The 23,808-nt window shown below is 45.8% G+C and overlaps 1 protein-coding gene across 1 annotated transcript in view; it reads right to left on the bottom strand.

Annotated features, from left to right (window-relative positions):
- LOC140722944 (NACHT, LRR and PYD domains-containing protein 3-like) overlaps positions 1–19,562 on the bottom strand; it is a 57,057-nt gene extending 37,495 nt beyond the window's left edge. The window contains exons 1-4 of the mRNA XM_073037570.1: positions 19,442–19,562; positions 14,790–14,959; positions 8,036–8,254; positions 2,179–2,273 (exon numbers count right to left, since the gene is read on the bottom strand). Of these exons, the coding sequence (XP_072893671.1) occupies positions 2,179–2,273; positions 8,036–8,049 (109 nt within the window). The 5' untranslated portion in view covers positions 8,050–8,254; positions 14,790–14,959; positions 19,442–19,562. The remainder of the gene's footprint in view (positions 1–2,178; positions 2,274–8,035; positions 8,255–14,789; positions 14,960–19,441) is intronic.
- Positions 19,563–23,808: the final 4,246 nt, after the last annotated feature.

Raw genomic sequence — 23,808 nt, forward strand, 5'->3', positions numbered from 1 at the left:
GATTGAGACTGGGTGGGTGCAATGGACCAGAGACTCTATCTGACCAGATCTGGAGTGGGACTGTGCTAGTGAATGTGAACCACACTTCCTGCCAGGTGACCATCCCGATAAGCCGGTGAGTGGACACATCAATTTTAAATTGAATTAAACAATGGTTGGCACATACAGAAGAATTTACTTTATTTGAAACTCGAAGCCAATCTTCACTAACAAAGGTCATATTAAGTTCTCTCTCCCAATCTTGTTTAATCTTTAGTGATAGGTTCTCTTTTTGTAACAAAAGTAAATCATTTGGGAAATATTTATTTTCTACAATTTCTAATGCTTTGAAAATTAATTTACAACCTAATAGACTGACTGTTCTATTTGGAATAGTTCCGCATCATATTCAGGGTATCTCATTTTCAGATCAACACGTAATTGCATTTATTACACTGCTGGCAAGAAGGGCTATTTTATTAAAATGGAAAGATATTTCTTCCCCTACATTAATTGAATGGTTTTCTCAAGTGATGTTATGTCTTAGTTTGGAAAAAAATCAGACGTAGAACTTTTGATCCTCAATTTGATTTTGAGGAAAGATGGGGTTCTTTTGCCAAATATTATCATTTAATTTAAGTTATATGGTATCCTTCCAATTTTATTTTTATATAAATATGAAATGATGGTTGATGACCTTTTATATATAAATTTAGTTGATGGTCAAACGTATTGCTCCAGGGGGTTGATTCCTAATGTTTTTTTTATATAGTTAGTGGGTTTTTTTCCTTCGTTAGATGGGGTTCTTTTTTTCCTTCTTTTTTCTATATATAAAAAAATCCGGTTTTATATTTCAAGATCAGTTTTTTTCTTTTCTTCAGCTTTATTAATTGTATACATATTAATCTGTTAAAGTTTTGTATCATTTTATAGCTGTTGATGATTACGTATCAATAAAAAGATTCTAAAACTGAAAATGAAATGGTTTAGCTGGGACAGTTTGCCCTGGAGCACGGGAGCTTGAAGGGTGACCTTACACATGTGCATAAAATAATCAGGGGCATAGATAGGGTAGAATTATCACAGTCTTTTTCCCCGGGTAGGGGAGTCTAAAACTTGAGTGCAGAGATTTAAAAGGGACAGAAGTGGCATTCATTCACGTGGCGGGTGGTGGGTATAAATTACGTGCAGTCAGAGGAGGCTGCAAACACAAATAAAATTACAAAGTTGAGAAGATGTGGGCAGGGAAAAGGATAGAATAAGTCTATAAGGGAAATTTGGGAAAAGCTGTGGGAAAATGGGGCAAGCTCAAAAGACATTTAGATCAGCATGAATTGGTTGGGCTGAAGGACCTGTGTCCAGTCTGTAACCTCTGTTTTATTCCACCTGGACTCACAGAGTTAAGCACAACCACAATGCCTATAGTAGATAGAGGCAGTTGGCCATTGGTTATATTGGGTTTCCTATCAGAGATCCTGGGAATTTTAAATCCAGGTAGCAGATCATCTTGATAGTGAAATATTGAGACCTTACGTTCACCATTTGTCCACAGCCCAGACATAGATTTGGGTATTAAAACACCCAAGCAGACAGTACATTTATCTACAATGAGTGTCTTCTGATCCTCAACCATTCCCAACACTGGCAATGTTTTTCAGCTCGGTAACAGAAAATAGATTTTGGAAGCTGCCCACATCTCCTTTCTGCAACAGCCGAAAAAACCAGGAGGGAGTGATAGCTGCCCTTCCAAGACCTGAAATGCTCTGTTAACACACAACCTCTGAATTCCGGGAAATGCTCCTACCATCTGGCTCTGAAATTTCTAAATGAAAGTTGGAGATAACTTATACATCAGGGCCTGTCTAGATGTGAAGCAGAAACTGATTTTTACATAACCCACAAGCTCGCTGTTGCATTCCTGTGTTTCACTCACAGCCACCTGATTCAGGATCTCCTGCTCCTTTCACTCAGGTGAAGCTTTGCATGGTGAGTGCAGTGATTCGACCATTACCCATGTCAGGTCCCTGCGCTGGAACTGTTAGATTGATCCATTACTCAAGGCTGCTTTGCCAGTAGGATCAATGACACTGCTTGATTAAAGTTTTTTGTGCCCAGTTAACAACTATGTAAGTTTCTTCATCAGTACTAGAGTGCGCCAAAGAGACCGAAGTTTAATTATAAAGATCCTAGTGATGATACCTGTGTCCATTCTGATTGTGACAGGATTGTTGATTGTCGTCTTCTTGTTTACACGTTGGTCCCGGTGCGGGAAAGCTCCACCTCCCGGTGATGCCCTGTATTACAAACAAGCAGACAGTCAGTTAGACAATGAATACTTTGTAAATATTACAGTATCTCCATCCCCTATATCAGAGCAGCAGTTGGCATAGGGACGAAACATTCCCTGTTAATATCAACTACCACACCATGTCTGTATGTCTGTCCGGTGCATCTACTGATAGAGTTGCAGAGTAACAGAGCACAGATACCGGCATTTCAGCCCAACGAGACAATGCTGATGACAGTGCCCACTGAGATGGTCCCAATTTCCTGTGATCGGCCCATTTCCTCCCGGCCTCTTCACTCCATCTACACATCCCTACTGCTTCTGGAAATATACAATCGTGCCTGCCTCATCCACTTCCTCTGGCACTTCCCTCCACATAATCACCAGCCTCTGCATGGAACCGTTGTTGCTCGTGTTGGTTTTCCAACCTATTTACCAGTCCCGTGCCCATTTAGATCCCCTATAAGCTATGATAATCTTCACCGTGAACACCATCTACTAATTTTGTGTCATCTGCGAACTTACTGGTTGAGCCTTGTACATTCACATTGAAATGTTTGTAGAATATGAACTGGTCTGCAACCTGGTGGTGCGCGTCCTGAGGCATTTGTACTTTGTATCTGATGGCAGCAGTGAGAAAAATACATGGCCTGGGCGGTGAGCATCTTTGATGTTAGATGCTGCCTTTTTATAGCAACATGTTATGTAGATGTGCTCAATGGTTGAGAGAGCTTTACCCGTGACATACTGGGCCAAATTCAGTACCTTTTGTAGGATTTTGTGCTCAAAGGCATTGGTGTTCCCCGACCAGTCCATAATGCAGAGAGTCAGCAGACTTTGCACCACACATCTATAGAGGTTTGCCAACGTTTTTGATGACATACCGAATCTCCACAGGCTCCTGAGGATGTAGAGGCACTGTGGTACTTTCTTTGCAATTATATTTATATGATGTTTCCAGTACCTGACCTCTGAGAGTGACCCCCAAGAATTTAAAGTTACCGACCACCTCCAACTCTGATCCTGCAATGATTACTGGCGCAGTGACAGCTGGCTTCCCTCTCCTGAATTCTACAATCATTTTTTTGGTCTTAGTGATATTGACTGAGAGGTTGTTGTTATTACACCACTCAGCAAATTTTCAGTCTCCCTCTTGTTTGCTGATTCACTGCCCCTTTTGATAGAGTCCACAACAGAGGTATCATCAGCAAACTTATGTACAGTGATGAACTGTACATAGCCACACAGTCACAGGTGTAAAGCGATAGAGCAGGAGGCTAAGTACACATCCCTGTGGTACTCCTATGCTGATGGAGATTGTGAATCTGAACTGAGTGGGGTCTACAGGCAAGGAAATCCAGGATCCCATTACACATATTGTCAGGTCTTGGAGTAATTCCACTTTTTTATTTTGAATAATACACAGACACCGACTGATTTCAAGATGCTTCTGACATCCTGAACAGATTTTGCAGAAATGCAATGCCCATATTCGTTAATTTTCTCTTCATTCCAATACATTCCTTACAGACAATGTTCAAAACATTCTTCCTCCCTCCCCACCACACTGTCAACCTGTAACATCTACTCCTGAGGTCACTTGTCTCTTCACTGAGGGTAGTCATCAGAGAACGAAAAAAAAACATGCAACACTCCTTCGTCAGCTGTCACTGAATAAGTGGCTCACCAAAAATAACCGAAAAAGCGAAAAACAAAGCTCATTGTCATATGTTGTGAGTTTAATTTCTGTAACAATGAAATTAAATTTATAATGGCTCCTTTTATCCTGCCTCGTGCTGCATTTAATTCAACCTGTGCTGGTGAAGCTTCCTCCGGCTCACTGCCCCAGGGGATGAGGATCCTCTTCCAATCCCGACCCCGCAGACAATCACAGCACAGAATCCAAAGGAAACGGTTGCCCATTCAGGAATAGTGAGCATGCACAGTGATTGTTACATCATCAGTGTGGGGGCGGGGCCTTGAAATGAAACACGTGGATGCTGCAGATCTGCGGTAAAATGAGAGGGGGACACAGGATCCTGTGACAGGTGGAGGGTCTCCTGTAGCAATAAACCAGGTCCTCATTTTAATTGTGTGGACATATCAGACTGAACGGAAATTCTGGAGGTAGACTTAATTGAAGTGTACACATTTTTAAGAACGTCAGAAAAATAGCAAAGGATAAATTCTCACAAAAAATGGGTAATATACCCAGAAACACTGGCTGCATTTCGACAGGTAGTAAGAGTGGAATGTAGTCAGGAAAAACATATTCCCCACCCACAACAAAAGGACGTGACAGATGTAGATCTCACTGCCTTGTCCAAACGGGTGAAAGATGGGTGTGGTCCCAGCATCACCGCCTCATCCCCACCCCTCCCGAGGAGCAGAACAATAGGGGCTGAGCGTCAGCTCATCCCAGGCGGTTCAGTGTGAAGGTCCGACAACCCGGACCGACTCCAGCAGTTTCTGTCCAGGAAGCGGGGCGAAGGCTGCCAGTTCGAGTGAGTTAACTGGACTCACTGCCCAGCATCAGACCTCCTCACTCAGGACTGGTCTCTACACTCACCGATAGGAGCTTTATGTCTTCAGACCGCACTCAGTCATTCATCCCCCAGCACCCACCAATGGTACAAGGGCCTTTTCCTGATCCCGAAACCGATTCAACAAAGAATACAGAGGGGAAACACCACCCATTCAGGAATGTGAGCATGCGTAATGTGATCAATGTGTCATCAGAGGGGAGGACTGTCAAAGCTGATCTGCTTTAGGATGGAGTGTCTGCAGTCAGAGCAGAGTCACGTTGTTCAGGAATTTCATAAACAGCAGTTTTATTGATGTACACTGGAATTGCCAGCAGGGTAAACACAGACTCATATCAGTTAACAGAAGACCTCTTGTCCATGGTCTTTGTCTCCTGAGAAATTAAACTCTTTGACAATGTCGACCGTAGGTACGCCTTTCTCCAAAAGTGAGTAAATCATTCAGACAGCTGATTGCTGACAGGAATTATGTTTGTTGATCATTAAAGTTCACCCAGGGTTGTTTGGATTGAGTTGATGTGGAGTGTGGGGTATCACAGTGAAAGAACCATCCAGCCAGGTGCTCTGACCTTGCGATCTCCTGCAAATCATAGACGCGGTGCCGGCACCAGCTGTCGCCGGTGGTTCTCCTTCTGAGAAAGGGGCTGACATCAGGTTTGTGTAAACCGAGAGTGGTTTGCAGTGGGAAATGTCCTGGTCCGAGCTCTGCCGGACAGCCAGAGGCTCCAGGCTCTCCAGTTTTGCAGCCCCGGTTTTAGTTTTGTGCTGAGCTGTGATTGTGGTACAGTATCAGTTATCTGTGGGTCCCATCGCTGGGAGGGTGCATGTGGGTGACGTTGATCTGTCTACGTGTTCGGATGTAGGCTAATTGGTGGGAAGGATGTGGGTGATTGGCAGGGTAGAGGGAGGGAGGGATACTGAGCGTTATCAGATGCTGTGTGACGCGGGCATGATGGCCACAGGGCAAATTAAGATGTAAACAAGGGAGGATGTGGTCCATTGGATCAGACAGCTCAGCTGCAATGTCCTGTCAGGAAGCAACAATACTATCTTCATATTAGTTACTGTCTAATCTTGCTGTTAATATCGTGTTTGCTACAGAGCCCCAGAGTCTGGGAACAGCTGTCACCAGCATAGGCTGCGAGTGCAGATTGGGAAGGGGGTGTCAGTGACCTCTGCACCAGAGAAGGACAAGGGTTTGTGAGATATAAATGCCCTTACAGTGGGTTCAGATCTGGTGGCATATCTGGAGTTGAAGAAAATGGGATCTTGCCCAATACGATCATCACATTTCCTTCAGGCTAACAGGAATAAAGTGTTTTGAACATAAAATTGAAATTAAAGTGTTGTGAACTCGGTACATCAGATTGGATGTGTTGAAAGAGAAACTGTGGAAGAACCAGTATCAGAACTGGAACTGTCCAAGATGTTGCCTGATCTGCTCACCATTTCAGCATTTTCTCTTTTTACTTTAAATGATGCACAACTATTGACTGATTACAAGATGTTTGTGAGGATTTGAACAAAGTTGCACAAATGTAAGTCCCACATTCATTAGTTTTGCCTTCATTCCAATACAGGGTTAATACGGTCAATACTCACAACATCCTCCCCACCCCAGTATCGATCTGTTACATCTGTTCCTGAGGCCACTAACTCTCATTGAGTGGCACTGACTAAGCAGAATGCACCACTCACTGCAGAACTTGTGGGCTGTTCCTGGCAACAGAGAAAGTGGTTCTCCAAGCATGACCAAAAAATGAAATAACAGACTCAACTTTAAACCTTGAGAGTCTCTGTCTGATAAAGATTAGCACAGCGACCATTTGGAAAACTTGTAACTAAAATTGTAATGCCATTTTAATGGGTGTCTTTACCTTACCTCATGCTGCATTCAATAAATCCACTGGTACTTCCAGGTAACAAACACGGATATCAGAAATAACTCAGTAAGACAAAGTACTTCACAATGAAGACAACAGCAGAAGGGAGATAGCTGATATTTTATCATTGAGGTGCTGGGATACAGACTGGACAGAGGTTGAACAAAATGGTTGATAAATATCATTGAGGTGATGAGATACAAACAGACAGAGGTTGAACAAGATGGGCAGTGGATGAGGAGATGGAACCAGATGGGAGAAGGGATCATGGGGTCACTGATGGCCCTCCAGAAATACACAGATACTGAATTAATAGTAGATACAATTGTATGAAGATTCTAAAATGACCAAAATAGAACAACAGGAAGTTTGGCATATACCCTTCTCTCCAAACCAAATGTTATCAAAGCACTATGTTATCTGTTATCCAGATACTTGACATCTTCATCTGTCTACTGCTCTGCCCATGACCACAAGGAAATGTAGAGATCTGTGGACTCAGCTGAGCACATCATAGAACCCAACATCCCTTCCATGAACGCTGTCTACACTTCCCACTGCCTCAGTAAAGCTGGCCGTGTACTCAAAGATCCCCACAACCTGGGGCATTCTCACTTCTCACCCATTCCCCATCGGGGAGGAGCTACGAAACCTGAAAGCATGTACCACCAGGCTCAAGGACTGTTTCCATTCTGCTGTTATAAGCAAACTGAATAGTCCCAGTGTGATAAGATGTACGGCTGACCACACTGTGTTAACTTGAAGTAACCTGACACTTTCTCCATGGCACTTTGGCTGGAACCACAATGCTTTGTAGCACTTATTGTTTTACCTTCTGTCACCTCAATGTACTGATTAATGAATTGACATGGGCGGTTGGTATGCAGGACAAGATTTTCAGTGAACCTCAATACATGACAATAATATACAGATTTCCCATTTTAATGGTGTGGAGATTATCAGACAGTCTGGGCTGCCAGGTTGGATCTGCTGCAGGGAGAGTTAAGTAAAGTGTATAAATTCCAGACACATGGAAACAGTTATCAAACCCAGACATCCATCCAGGTGAAGTTTGGATCTGCTACCGGGCTAGGTAATGGAGATAAAGTTCCTAGGATACACCTCAATGGATGGGTTCAGTCCCAGCCTCACCAGCTCATCCCACTCCTAGGACCACAGCACTAGGGTCTGAGCGGCAGCTGATCTCAGGAGGTTCTGTGCAGAAGTCCCACAACCCGGATCCACCCAGCAGGTTCTGTCCGGGAATCGGTGGGAGGCCGGCTGTTCAGGGAAATAACGGGAATCACTGCCCAACATCGCTAGGTACCGGCCTCAATTCTCACCTTCGGGATCTCATTGGTCTCGCCACACAGAGAATGATCTTTCCCCCGACTGCCCACCCCAGGAGGTGAGGTCACTCTCCCGACCCCAGCCCCACAAATGATCCGCCGCATCCATCCATAAGAAATCACTGCTCATCCCGGGACTGAGCATGAGCAACGTGATCGTGCGTCATAGACCGGAGGCAGGGCCTCAGAAGCAAACCTGCAGGTGCTGTCAATCTGCAGTAAAAAAAATGAGTGGGAAACAGGGTCATGTGATAGGTGCAGAGTCTCTCATTTAAACCCGTGACTCTGCTCCTCGATCCTCACATATTGCCGCATTGCCACACTGCCACCTTTTCCAGATTTCAAATTTACACCAGCTACATTTTAAACTTTTCTCTCTGCATCTTCCATTTCCCATACCTGCACCCCCTAGGTCACAGAAAATACAGGTTTGATTCCCATTACTGTCCAACATATAATTCAGACCCAAAAAGGAATTGCGCAGGTTTCATTCAAATCACTTCTATGTTTACAAACACTAATCTCTGTTCACATTCTTCTGGGCTCACTGGACAGGAACACTGAAACATCAAGTGAGAAACAGCAGGAGGAGGCCATTCAGCCCCTCCAACCAGAGACAATATGATAGCTGCTCTCTCATCTCAGCCACATTTCTTCCCAATCCACATTGCCTCGTTCCCTTCTCTCTCCACGCATCCACCAGCCTCTTTATTCTGTGAGGACGATCACTGAGTCTTCACCGCCCTCTGTGGTGGGGATTTACAGACATTGACCACCCTCAGAGTGGAGACATTTCCCCTCATCTTAGTCTCGGACAGTCCCCCTCCTTTTCCAGAGACTGGGATCCCTGGTTCAACCGATGTTGTACATTTCAATGTGTTCACCTCTCAGTCCTCGATTCTCTAAATGAAAGGGTTATCGCATTTGATTTTTCTTCATATGATGACCCCACCACTCCAGGGATCAATCTGGTGAATCTTCATTGCACTCTCTATAACAAATACTCTCTAACCCCTGTGTTAATCCTCCATGGAATTAATTTCCATCTTCTGCAGCCCCTCGTTGCCCCAACCACTCACTTCCCACCCCCGTCACTATCTCCACCCCACCTCCCCCCTCACCTGGATTCACCTCTCACTCCCCAGCTCTTGCCCCATCCCAACCCCTCACCTCTTTTCTCTGACTATTTCCCGTCCCCTCTCAGTCCAGAGGGAGGGTCTCGGCCCAAAATGTTGATGATCCATTTCCATCCACAGATGCTGCCCGACCCACTGAGTTCCTTCGGCAGTTTGTTCTTTGGTCTGTATAACCCGTGTTAGTATGGGGAGCGGGATTTTACACCATATTCCACGTACAATCTCAACAAAGCCCAAATAATTGTTCGTCAGTTTCATTCTTATACCAAGTAACTCTTGCGATAAACACAATGTACCTTTGACCTCCCTCCCTATCCACTGCACCTCAGTCCATTTCCATTTAATCACACTCAGGATTTCGGTTTGTCCTACAGAAGTGGGCCATCTCACATTTCTCAGATTGGACTCCAGCTAACCTATTGTTCCCATTCACTTATTTTGCCTCCGTAACATCTAAACCTTACGTCAAGAGACACAGAACACCGAACGGTACAGCATAGAAACAAGCCATTCGGCCCACGATGTTGTACTCAACCTATTCAGTTAATCAAACTGCCAATGAAATTAATCTCTTCTTCCTGCACAAATTTCCTTCACAGTCATGTGTCTATCTAAACATCTCTTCAAAGTCCCCAATGTATCTGCCACTACCACCACAGCAGGCAGTACATTCCAGCAACCCACCACTCTGTGTAAAAAAAGCACTTGCCCTTCACATGTCCATTCAAACTACCCCCTCTCACTTTAAATGTATGCATCTTTATTTAGACATTTCTACCCCAGGTAAAAGGTTCTTCTCCATCCTCTCTATTTATGTGTCTCGTAACCTTATGAACCTCCATCGTCTCACACCAGCCTGCGCGAGTCCAGAGAAAACAACCCAAGTTTGTCCAACCTTCGTTATAGCTCATGCCTTCAAATCCAGGCAATATCCTGGTAAACCTCTTCTGCACCCTCTTCAGGGCCATTGACATCCATCCTAGAATGAAGCAACCAGAACTGTATGAAATACTCCAGATGTGGCCTCTTTCAAGTTTTATGAAGCTGTAACATAACTTACTGAATTTTCAATGCAATATATGACTAATAAAGGAAAGCATATTGTTTGTTTTCTTAACCACCCTGTCTATTTGCGTAGTCACTTTGAGGGAGAGATGAACTTGGGACTCCAACATCCCTCTGCTCATCGACACTGTATTTATCTTTATAATTGACCTACCGAGATACCAAGATGATCATCACTAATCAAATCTCAGTTGTCTGAGACTTGTTGAATTTATTGACATGTGTGCATGCATTGGACAATACAAGTAAAGAGAAACACTGATTGCAGAAGCATCACAGGCAAGTACATTCAGAAAACACATTGTACTTAACTTTTACAATTCTGTATCATTATCAATATAGAAATTCAAGTTTTATGTCATTAACAATATACAATATATAAGTTGTGTCAATAATCATAAATATACATTTTCTGTCAATAACAATGTATAAATCTATAATTTTTTCAAGAGCAGACTTGGTAACTTTGAATTTGGTCCTCTCAGTAAAATCCCTCACCCACGTCTTTCTGCCGGAACACTCAGTCTGCAAGATGCCTGCATCAAGCAATGAGCCGTCTCCTCCTACCGATCCCTTATACTCTGGCCGCAGAAGTCACTTCACAAGTGCACCCAACTTCCCCGGAGGGAAATGGAAATAATTTAAAAAGCTGGACATCTACTTTGAGGTTTGTTCCACTTTGACGGAGAGTTCAATTCGCGAGGAGGGAATGGCCTCAGTGGGGCTAATGCCCTCTCAGCTGGCTCATCTCTGTTTTTGGGTGTAACCAGTGATTGACGTCGATTCTCACCAATGGGAAGAGAGTAACTCCTCTGTTGACTGTGGGGTGGGGTTGGTGGGTCAGGTAATTGTTACCTCAGCCGGTAAAGTTCAACCGTCTCTGCGCCAGTGTGATGTAAGAAACAGCACACGTGACATCAGATCCCGGTGTGGTGAACCCACACATGACATCAGGCACGTCGGAGCACAGAGTGATGTTAGACACCGGTGTGGGTAACCCACACGTGATATCAGGCATGTGGCAATGCAGAGTGACATCAGATCCCGGTTTGGGGAACCCACACTTGACATCAGACATGAGGGGGTACAGAGTGAAGTCAGATCCCGGTGTGGTGAACCCACACATGTCATCAGGCATGTGGGGGCATATAGAGTGATGCCAGACACCGGTGAGGGGAACCCACACATGATATCAGGCATGTGAGTGTGCAGAGTGATGTCAGATCCAGATGTGGGGAACCCAGACGTAACATCAGGTGAGTGGGGATGAGAGTGTTGTCAGATCTCAGTGTGGGGATGCAGAGCAATGTCAGATCTCAGTGTGGTGAACCCACACGTAACATCAGGTGAGTGGGGATGCAGAGTGTTGTCAGATCTCAGTGTGGGGATGCAGAGCGATGTCAGATCTCAGTGTGGTGAACCCACACGTAACATCAGGTGAGTGGGGATGCAGAGTGTTGTCAGATCTCAGTGTGGGGATGCAGAGCAATGTCAGATCTCAGTGTGGTGAACCCACACGTAACATCAGGTGAGTGGGGATGCAGAGTGTTGTCAGATCTCAGTGTGGGGATGCAGAGCGATGTCAGATCTCAGTGTGGTGAACCCACACGTAACATCAGGCGTGTGGGGATGCAGAGTGATGTCAGATCTCAGTGTGGGGATCCCACACGTAACATCAGGCGTGTGGGGATGCAGAGTGATGTCAGATCTCAGTGTGGGGATCCCACACGTAACATCAGGTGAGTGGGGATGCAGAGTGTTGTCAGATCTCACTGTGGGGATCCCACACGTAACATCAGGCGTGTGGGGATGCAGAGCGATGTCAGATCTCAGTGTGGTGAACCCACACGGAACATCAGGTGAGTGGGGATGCAGAGTGTTGTCAGATCTCAGTGTGGGGATGCAGAGCGATGTCAGATCTCAGTGTGGTGAACCCAGACGTAACATCAGGCGTGTGGGGATGCAGAGTGATGTCAGATCTCAGTGTGGGGATCCCACACGTAACATCAGGCGTGTGGGGATGCAGAGTGATGTCAGATCTCAGTGTGGGGATCCCACACGTAACATCAGGTGAGTGGGGATGCAGAGTGTTGTCAGATCTCAGTGTGGGGATCCCACACGTAACATCAGGCGTGTGGGGATGCAGAGCGATGTCTGATCTCAGTGTGGTGAACCCACACGTAACATCAGGCGTGTGGGGATGCAGAGTAATGTCAGATCTCAGTGTGGGGATCCCACACGTAACATCAGGTGAGTGGGGATGCAGAGCGATGTCAGATCTCAGTGTGGTGAACCCACACGTAACATCAGGCGTGTGGGGATGCGGAGTGATGTCAGATCTCAGTGTGGGTACCCACACGTAACATCAGGTGAGTGGGGATGCAGAGTGATGTCAGATCTCAGTGTGGGGATGCAGAGTGATGTCAGATCTCAGTGTGGGGAACCCACACGTAACATCAGGCATGTGGGGGCGCAGAGTGATGTCTGATTCTGATGTGGGGAACCCACACATGATATCAGGCATGTGTGGGCACAGAGTGACATCACGTGTGGGTAAGAACATAATTTTAAAAGCTGTTTACTGGACGTTTTTAATGCTTTCACGGGGATAACGAGGGAAACATAACAGATGTCATCACTGAATCTGGTGTTGTGTCAGGTAAAGTCCCCTGCTATGTGCCCAGATTTGCTGTATTGTTGATGGAGTGGGCATTGTGGCCTTTTTCTCGAGTTGGGTCACAAAACCCCAGATTTTTTGGGAAGGACTTTCCAGGGTGATCTGGTTTGGGGTGGGTCAGTCAGTGCAGTATGCTGTTGTTTACTATTTTCATAAACAATGGTTTTATTGATGTAAACTGGAATTGCCAGCAGTGTAAACACAGATACGTATGTTAACAGAAGACTTCACGTCACTGCCATCTTTGTCTCCTGCAAACTAAACACTCTGATAATGTGGACCACAGATTCCCCTTCCTCTAAGTCAGTGCATCATTCAACCAGCTGATCACTGAGAGGAATTATGTTTGTTGGTCAGTGAAGTTCAGCCAGATATAATTGGATGGAGTTGATGTGGAGTTCAGGGGTGTCACATTGAAAGGATGGGTCAGCCAAATCCTCTGTGTTGTCCATCCAACATCATGTTCAGCAAATCGCAGCAGACTCCAACTGATGTCGGTAGTTTTCCTCTTCATGCAGCGGTCAGGAAGGGGCTGATCCTGGGTTTGCATAAATTGAGCGTCGGCTGCAGTGGAAGTTGGCAGGGACCGAGCCGGACGGCTGGAGAGTCCAGGCTGGCTGGTCTTACGGCTCTGGGTTTAGTTTTGTGCCCGAGCCGAGACTGTGGGATCAATTAGTTGTGGTTCCCCAAGCTAGGAGGGAGGATGTGGGTGATGTGGATCAGTCTACGTGTGTGGGTGTGGGTAAATGACGGAAAGGCTGTGGGGCCATTGGCGGGGTGGAAGGAGGTCGCGGATGTGGGTTATCAGACGCAGCGTGACCCAGAAGGATAGGTCCCAGGATAAATTAAGTCGTAAACAAGGGAGGAGCTGGTCCATTGAATCAGACAGGATACGTGACCTTTCAGGAAGCAACAATTCTCTTTTCACGTTAATTATTGACTAATCTTCCTGAACATCATGTTTGTGACAGAGCCCCAGTGTCTGGGAAATGCTGAATGGCAGGAAACAGAGGGTGATGGTGAGAGGCTGTTTACTGGACTTGCGGCCAGTGCCTAGTGATGATCCCCATGGTTACACCGATTGTTACTTGTCATCAATCATGTAGGGTTTAGGTAGTAAGTGTGAACATGGAACATAGAAATCCACAGCACAGTACAGGCCCTTCAGCTCACAATCTTCTGCTGACCTTGTAACCTACTCTAGAAACTGTCTAGAATTACCCAACTGCATAACACTGTTTTTCTGAGCTCCATGTACCTATCTAAAAGTCTCTTAAAGTACCCTATTGTGTCCACCTCCAGCACCAACGCCAGCAATGCATTCCACACCCACCACTCTGTGTGGAAATACTCCCCTGACATCCCTCCTCTGCCTACTTCCAAGCACCTTAAAACTATGCCCCGTCATGTCAGTCATTTCAGCCCTGGGAAAAAGCCTCTGACTATCCACATGATCAATGCCTCTCATCATTTTATACACCTCTATCAGCTCACCCCTCCTTTTCCATCACTCCAAGTGGAAATGGTCAAGCAAGCTTGCAGCAAGTAAGTTCAAATAATTACATTATTTTTGAAAGATGTTAAGTATAAGCTCGCCCCTTTGTCTCCATCTCCCCACTCAGAAGTGACCAAAAGCAACTTCACAAGATGCGTAGACCTTGAAATGTGCAAACACTGAGGGAATGTGAGTGACTTTAAAGGGCTGGGATACTGATAGCACATTACCAGGCCTGGAGTGATCATAACTGGGTCTGACAGAGACCTAACTGGTACTTCAGGGCACATTCAGTCTCACTCCAGCTATTCCTTACCTTCCCTTGTACAGGTATGTAATGTCTAAAGGACCAGTGTTTGAGTAAATGAGACTCACCAAACTTTCTGCTGACTGAATCAATGGAAACCGTGAGTCAGAAGGGTTTCTCTCCAGTCGGTGCTCTCAGTCCTCGGGCTGGTTCACTTGTTGCTGTTCCCTCATCTTCAATCGTGGTTTGCTTCCAGTTGTGGGTTTTTCTTCCAATAAATCTCTCACCGCAGGTCCAACTTTAACATGAAAGTTAATGAAGCACGTTAACAATACAAAGGAGAACAAAACATTACTGCTAAATGTTCCTAAAAATAAAAATCACCAAAATTTAAACGTTGAAGAGAAATATAATGATCTGAGTGAACAAATCTGCAATTGTCCCTTGCATGTCACAAAACGATATGGGATAAGAAGGAGCCATCACTCAGTCATAGTAAGACGTAAGACACAGGACAGAATTAAGTGATTGAATCCATCGAGTCTGCTCTATCATTCAACCATGGCTGAGATTTATTCCAACACCATATTCCTGCCTTCCTCCTGTAACCCTGAAGCTACTTGGAACAATCACAAATATTTTAATCTCTGTCATAAATATACCCGAATGGCAGCTTCATCCACCCTCTGTGGCAACAAGTTCCATAGATCAGCCACACTTTACTTAAGATATTCTCCTCATCTCAATTTTAAAGGGAAGCTTCTTTATTCTGACACTTTGCTGTCAGAACCCAGACTCTCCATCTAATGGAAATATCCTCTGCACGCCCACTGTATCCAGCCTTTTCAACATTTGTTAGGTTTCCTTAAACAAGCACCACCACCACCCCCACCGACCCTCTGAACTCCATTGAGTATAGACCCAGGACCATTGACTAACAGAAAAGTGACAGGGAGGGGAAATTTCTAAACACACTTTGAACACTGAACCCCTGGTCAAATTCTACTGCTGCAAACATTTGATGACATCCTCTTCATGCGAGGGATGGTAAAGGAACTCATTCTCTCCTCAGAATAGCACACATTGCCTCCAAAGGAACTCCAGAAAGAAACAACTGAGACCAGACCAGATACACTCGCTCAACACCTCATGAGCCCGAGCAGCTTGATCCACAGATCCATTTCAGCAGGGTCAAAATCTGTGATAGGGTCACACAGCTGAACGTGCCACTTACCGACCCCAGAATCCTCACACATCCTCCCCACATTAGGGATTTCCCCACAACCAATGCCCAGCAACCCAAGGCTTCTGATTCATTGTGGAAGGAGGAACATTCAGCCCCATCTACAGAAGTACAGACCTGGTCAATGTGGTAAACTATGTGTATACCTGTCCGGACACGCCCTTCTGCTGACTGCTCCTGTGGCTCCTCCCACAGACCCCTGTATAAAGGCGATTGGAGACTGAGTACGCCGAAAGGGTCTACCACTACGCAGACAAGGCCCGCCCCCTGGTCAAGTCCACCGCATTTCCCCTCTTAGCCGAGGCCCGCGCGGCCTTCAGCCGCATTAAAGGGGTCATTGCCAAAGCAACAATGCATGCGGTGGACGAGACCATTCCCTCCCAAGTAGAGGGTGACGCCTCCGACTTCACACTGGTTGCTACCCTCAATTAGGCAGGAAGGCCGGTAGCATTCTTCTCTCGCCCCTTCAGGGCCCTGAAATTCGGCACTCCGCGGTGGAGAAAGAAGCCCAGACCATAGTGGAAGCTATTAGGCACTGGAGGCATTATCTCACTGGCAAAAGGTTCACCTTGCTGACCGACCAGCGGTCAGTTGCGTTCATATTCAGCAACTAACAGCAGGGCAAAATCAGAAATGATAAAATTTTGAGGTTGAGAATAGAACTCTCCACCTACAACTATGACATCCAGTACTGGCCTGGAGGCTCAGTGAGCCCCCTGATGCCCTATCCCGGGGAGAGTGTGCCAGCGCGCAGCTCGACCGGCTATACGCCCTCCATGCAGATCATTGCCACCCAGGGGTCACCCAGCTCTACCATTTCGTGAAAGCCCGGAACCTGCCTTACTCCCTTGAGGACATCCGGACGATGACCAGGGACTGCCAAGTCTGCGCTGAGTGCAAACCGCACTTCTGCCATCCTGAAAAGGCACAACGTATCAAGGCCACCCGCCCCTTTGAGTGACTGAGTGTCGACTTTAAGGGTCCCCTTTCCTCCACCGACCGCAATGTGTACTTTCTCAAAGTCATCGACGAGTACCCACGGTTCCCCTTTGCCATCCCCTGCCCCGTTACCACTTCCACGTCCGTCATAAAAGCCCTGCGTCAGCTCTTCACTCTATTCGGATATCCCTGCTATATCCACAGTGATAGAGGGTCCTCCTTTATGAGTGACGAGCTGTGCCAGTACCTGCTGGCTAGGGGCATTGCTACTAGTAGGACCACGAGCTATAATCCCCAGGGGAATGGACAGGTGGAGAGGGAGAATGCCACGGTGTGGAAGGCCATACACTTAGCCCTTAGTTCAAAGGGATTGCTGGCCTCTCGCTGGCAGGAGGTCCTCCCCGAGGCACTCCACTCCTTCCGCTCCCTGTTATGTACGTCCACCAATGCCACCCCTCATGAGCAACTCTTTTCTTTTCCCAGGAAGTCTGCCACTGGGACCATCCTACCGGCTTGGCTGACATCCCCAGGGCCAGCGCTGCTCCGGAAACATGCGAGGAGCAATAAATACTCCCCGATGGTCGAGAGGGTTCACCTACTTCATGCGAACCCCCAGTATGCTTACGTGGTCTTACCTGATGGGTGGGAGGACACGGTCTCCGTCCGCGACCTGGCGCACGCAGGAGGACCAGACCCCTACCCCGAACACTCCACGATGACTATGAACGCCATACCCACCGATGTATATATATATATACCCACGAGACCCCGCGCACACTCCCCTCTCAGCCGAGTCCCACACGCACACCAAGCCCTACACAGACTCCTCGCGACACTCCCATACCAGGCGCCAGGCACACGCATGAGGGATTACTGACGCCTAACGGGCTGGCACCTCAAGTCAGGCCAGAGCCAGCACAACCACCGTCACCGGTGCAATCACCACCGGTGCTACGTAGATCGCAGCAACAGACTCGACCACATGATAGACTTAACCTGTAAATATACTTGTGAGAAACTTCACCCGTGGGGACTCTCTTTCAAAACAAAGGCGGGGGGGTGAATGTGCTAAACTATGTGTATACCTGTCCTGGACACGCACCTCTGCTGACTGCTCCTGTGGCTCCTCCCACAGACCCCTGTATAAAGGCGATTGGAGGCACTGCTCCTCCCTCAGTCTCCAAGATGTCGTGGTCACGTTGGCAGCTAATAAAAGCCTAACTTTTGCCTTCCATCTCAGAGAGTTGTTGATGGTACATCAATCAAATCCCAAATTCTGACAGTTCCATATTCCCGGAGTCTGCATCCCAGGATTGCAGTCCAAGCACTCCTTGGACTCCAAGCATTTCCCAGGACTCCTTGCTGCCAGTAACACGCTGCAGAGTGTCGGCCGTTCAGAGTTCAATAACTAACACTGCAGAACTGGCTGGGCCAGATATTGGGCTGGAAAACCTGGGCATGGGCCACCAGCAGGCATGGATTTGTTTCACATTGTCTCCAGCAGCTAAACTGAACACATTTTATCATTATATCATTAAATGGGATCTTGCCCAACGCAATTGGCTGCAGCATTTCCTGTAGGCTAACAGGAATAAGAAGTCTTTACATTTCAAATTGAAATTAAATGCTGGAAACTCGGTACATCAGATTGGATGTGTGAAAAGAGAAACTGTGGATGACTCAATATCAGAACTGATGCTGCCCGATCTGCTGAACGTTTCCAGCATCTTCTCCTTTTACTTTAAATGATGAACAACTATTGACTGATTACAAGATGCTTGTGACGGTCTGAACACAATTTCACAAATGTGATGCCCACATTGATTAGTTTTCTCTTCATTCCAACACAGGGTTAATACAGTCAATGCTCACAACATCCTCCCCACCCAACTATCAGTCTGTTACATCTGCTCCTGAGGTTACTAACTCTCAATGAGCGGAAGTGAATGTGCACCACTCCCTGCAGATCCTGTGGCTGTTCCCAGAAATTGCCTCTCCAAAAATGATCAAAACAGGAAATAGCAGACTCAACTTTAAACGCTGAGAGTCTCTGTCTGGAAAACATTAACACAGCGGCCATTTGGTAACTTTGAAACTAAAATTGTAGTGACTGTCTTTATCCTTCCCCATTCTGCATTAAATAAATCCTCCGGTAATTCAGGTAACAAACACTGATTTCAGAAATAACTCAGTAAAGCAAAGTACTTCACAATGAAAGCAACGGTAGAAGAGATATTGTTGATATTTATCATCGAGGTGGTGGGGTTAGGAGACCGGACAGAGATTGAACAAGATGGACAGGGAATGAGCAAATAGAACCAGGTGGGAAGAGGGATCAAGGACGATCAATGATGGTCCTCCAGCAATACACAGATACTGAATTAACAGTACATACTACTATGTACTAAAATCACAAAGATAGAACAACAGGAACTTTGGCATTAACCCTTATCTCCGAAATATCTTTTATCAAACACCATGGCAAGTATCCCCAGGTTGGGATCGACCCCGGCAGCTTCTGTCCAGGAAACGGGGTGAGACCGCGAGTTCGGGAAATTTAACCGGACTGTACAACTTCGCTCGGGATACAGTACTCACCGCATGGATCTTGTCGGTCTCGCTCCGGAGAGAATGATCCGAACCCCCGGCTCCCGGCCCGAGGGGGCGAGGACCCCCTCGCGATCCGGATCCCGCAGACGATCCGCCACTCCAGACCCTCTTCAACAAGAACGGGGAAAAAAAGTTGCTGGCCATCCGGGGCTGTGAGCATGCGCAGTGTGCGTAATGCGTCTTCAGAAGGGGCGGGGCCTCGGAGACAAACCCGCAGATGTTGCCGATCTGCGGTAAAAGAGAATCACGTGACGGTGGAGGGTCGCCCACGTGACCCGGTGATTGTTCCTCGCCCCTCACACGCTGCCCAAACCATTAGCACATTATTTCACAACTCTCCCATCTCAGACACATGATTCTGCCCGATCCTCATTTCCTCGATCATGGATTTAATTTCCATCTACTGCAGCCCCGTGTTGCCCCAACCACTCACCTCCCACCCCTGTCACTATTTCCAACTTACCAACTCCCCCCTCAGCTGGATACACCTCTCAATCCCCAGCTCTTGCCCCATCCCCCTTCCTCACCTCTTTTCTCTGACTATTTCCCGTTGACTCTCAGTCCAGAGGGAGGGTCTCGGCCAGAAATGTTGACGGTCCATTTCCCTCCGCAGATGCTGCCCGACCCACTGAGTTCCTCCGGCAGTTTGTTCTTTGGTCTGTATAACCCGTGTTAGTATGGGGAGCGGGATTTTACACCATATTCCAGGTACAGTCTCAACAAATCTCAAATAATTGTCACTTTGCCGGACCATTGGCCCCGCTTGCAGGGCAACAGTCTGCCGGTGTTTGCCCCCCAATGTGGTGAATCCCTCTGCTCGGCTCCACCGTGGGCTCAGACATTTCCACAGATGAGCCCCTCCTGTCCCCACCGGGACAAACATCCTGTCCGCCCCCTCTCACAACATCTTTATGCTTTCAAAAAAATACCCCCCCCCCCGGGGAACCGGCATCAAACCGACGGGCCGAACGGTCTGCTCCTACCTCTCAGCGATATATCAGACTCCGGCCGCAAGAGACGCTTCACAAACGGTCCAGCTTCCCTCGGAGGGAAATGGAAATAACTCAAAGAGCGGCACATTTACTTTGATATTCGTTCCGCTCTGAGGGAAGTTCGGCGCCTGAGCGGGAGACGAACTCAGCGGGGATAACGCCCTCTCCGCTGGTCCGCCTCCTCTATTGGGTGTAACCAGTGATTGACATTCCTGCGCACCAATGGCAATAGCGCAGCTCCTTCTGCGTCGGCTGTCAGCGGCGGGGAAAAAGGGCTGGTCTCGTGATTAGTAGCGCAGCCGTTAAACCGATAAAGCTCGAGCTCACCAGTGCGTGGATGACGTAAGACACCGCGCACGTGTGGGCAGATTCCGGTGTTGGGAGCCCATGTGTGACGTCAGGTGCGTGAGTGCGCCTGTGTGACGTCACCTGTGGGGGGAGTGCTTGTATTTAAAAACACATAAATGGACTGTTGCTAAGTATGTGCCTTTGGGAGACCAACGACCATGTTTCTGTCCAGCGCGCATGCTCTTCAATGATGACTAGTTCTTTTATATCATTCCACAAGATAGATTGTGTTCTGTCTCCGGATTTACAGATAATATTGCATTGGTCTCTGCAGTCTGGATCCTCTATCCAGTATCGAAGATTCCGAAAATCTTGGAAAGGCTGTTTCTCTGGAATTTCCCAATCATCACTAATATCCATGTACTTATCAAAGTCTGTGAAGCGATTAACGCCAAATGTATGTTGTTTGTCTAATTTGTATCCGTCAGCATTTTTACAGCATCCACACCAAGAGCTGGTGAACTGTATTCCAAGAAAATGTACGCTTTAGTCTTCCCATCTGTTTCTGGGTAAAATTCATTTGTAATTTCCCCAAACTTGGAAAATTTCTTCTGGATAACATTTCGAAGTTTCTCTGGCCGATCTGGTCCAACTTGTGGTACATTATCCACAACAATAACAGAATCTCGACGTTGATCGTTTAAAATATCACCCAGCAATTCATCGTCGGAGAGATCATCCACGAAGCCTTCGGGATCACCGGAACCTTCGTCTGGCTCCTCCAACTCCTCCAACGTTTAGAGCTCCGTGGAGGTGTTGACACTGACGATCTGGACAGTAAAGTTGATGATTGGGAGGAAGAGGTTGTTGAATTTTTTTGTGACAGAAGAAATTATCCCTGTTCGAGATCAGGAGTAGTCTTATACAGTGCCATCATATTTTTCAGCGAAGCTGATTTCTCTTGTGTCACCTGGAAGTTCAATGTGCTCCACTCTGCAAAGATCATCACAGTGCCTTTTCCTATATCAGTCTCCGTTGTGCTGATAAAGACGCTTTTACTTTTACTTCACTTTTACTAATTGTGAATAAATTTCACTAAATAGCAGCAGCTCTGCAGTTTACTTTGTGTAACTATCACTAGTCACTGTGGAAGCTGTCATTGGTTTAAGTATGTTATTGAGACACTCTTTCCTGTAGCCATGGGCTATTTTTACATCCATGGTAAATTAACATTGCATTTTGTATGGAGGAACGTTGAGACTACAAAGAGAATTATTTTGTAATTTAGTGTCCACTTACTTAAGGCATTACAGTGGACTGTACCCTCCTTCATTCAGGTTATATCTGACATCAAATGGGATAACATAAAGCTTAGTAACACAAAAAAAAACACATAAATGGACGTTTCTTATGATTTCAGTGGTACAACAACATTAATCACGGGTTTCATCACTGAATCCAGTGTTGTGAGATGTAAAGTCCCCTGTTATGTGTCCGGCTGTGCCGTGTTGTTGGTGGAGTGGGCAGCGTGGTGTTTGTCTCGATTCGGGTCACAACACTAGAATTGCCAGCGGGGTCCACACGCAGTGTATTAGTCAACAGAAAACCTCTCATCCCTGCAGTCTTTGTCTCCTGGTAAACTCAACACCCTGACAATGTGGACCATAGATACCCCTTCCTCTTTAAAGTCAGTTATCCATTCAGACAGCTGATCGCTGAGGGGAATTATATTTATCGGTCATTAAAGTTCGCCCAGATTCGTTTGGACGGATTTGATGTGGAGTTCGGGGTGTCACAGTGAAAGGGCCGGACGGCCGAACTCTCTCCGTTGTCCAAACATCCTTCCAGGTGAGGCGACACTTCACCTGTGAATCCTCCGGGGTCGCCTATTGTGTCCGCTGCTCCCGATGCGGCCGCCTCTACACTGGTGACACCAGCTCTTCCGCAGTTGTGCGGGGTAGGGTTGTTTTTTTTTTGGGGGGAGGGGGTTGATGTTATTGTTCCCTTTTGATGCGGGGGGTGGGGTGGGAGTTTGATTTTTCTCTCTGAACGACTTTCATGCTCTTTCTTTGTTTTGTGGTTCTCTGGAGAAAAAAAACTCAAGAGTTGTTTATGATTTTTCCTTTTTGAATTAAAATTTCTATTTTATTAGGTTTTGGCAATAACATTGTTTGACCCAGTTTATCTCTTAAATAAGCCCTTAATTGGAAATAACAAAAAAGAGTGTTGTTTGATATTTTGTATTTATTCTTTAATTGATCAAATGACTGTAATATACCTACTTCAAAGCAGTCTCCTATATATCTAATCCCTTTTTGAAACCAGTTGAATAAAAATTGGTTATCCATTGTAAAAGGAATAAGTTTATTTTGAATTAAAGGTCTCTTTGCTAATTAAGATTTCCTTATCTCATCGTCAACATTTATCTTATTCCATAAATCAATCAAATGTTTTAATATAGGAGATTCTTTCTTTTCCCGTATCCATTTAGATTCCCACTTATATATAAAATCTTCTGGTATATTTTCTCCTATTTTATTTAGTTCTATTCTAATCCATGCCGGCTTATCTTCATCAAAAAAGATGCAATAAATCTAAGTTGATTTGCTTTATAATAATTCTTAAAGTTTGGAAATTGTAACCCTCCTAGATCAAATTTCCATGTCAATTTTTCCAATGATATTCTTGACATCTTACCTTTCTTGTATTTATTTCTAAATTTTATTTCTTGTATGTATAGTTTGATTCAAAAACTGGCAATTAAACAAGGAATTCATGTCAAGACAAAAATGGGAAATTGACTTGAATATTAAAACTGAATAAACAAGTTGGTCAAGACTATGTCTTGACAGTATGACAAATACAACAAATGTCCGGTTAAGATTAGTGCAATATAATTTTTACATCAATTATATATTACACCACAAAAAATAAATAAATTAAACACAAATTTATCTGATCAATGCTTCCGATGTAATCAAGAAATTGGTACTTTTTTACATTCCACTTGGTCTTATTTTAAAATTCAACCTTTTTCGACAAATTTAAGAGTTTTACTGGAACAAATTATTGGAA

This window comes from Hemitrygon akajei, unplaced genomic scaffold, assembly GCF_048418815.1.
Source record: "Hemitrygon akajei unplaced genomic scaffold, sHemAka1.3 Scf000094, whole genome shotgun sequence".
Lineage (NCBI taxonomy): Eukaryota > Metazoa > Chordata > Chondrichthyes > Myliobatiformes > Dasyatidae > Hemitrygon > Hemitrygon akajei.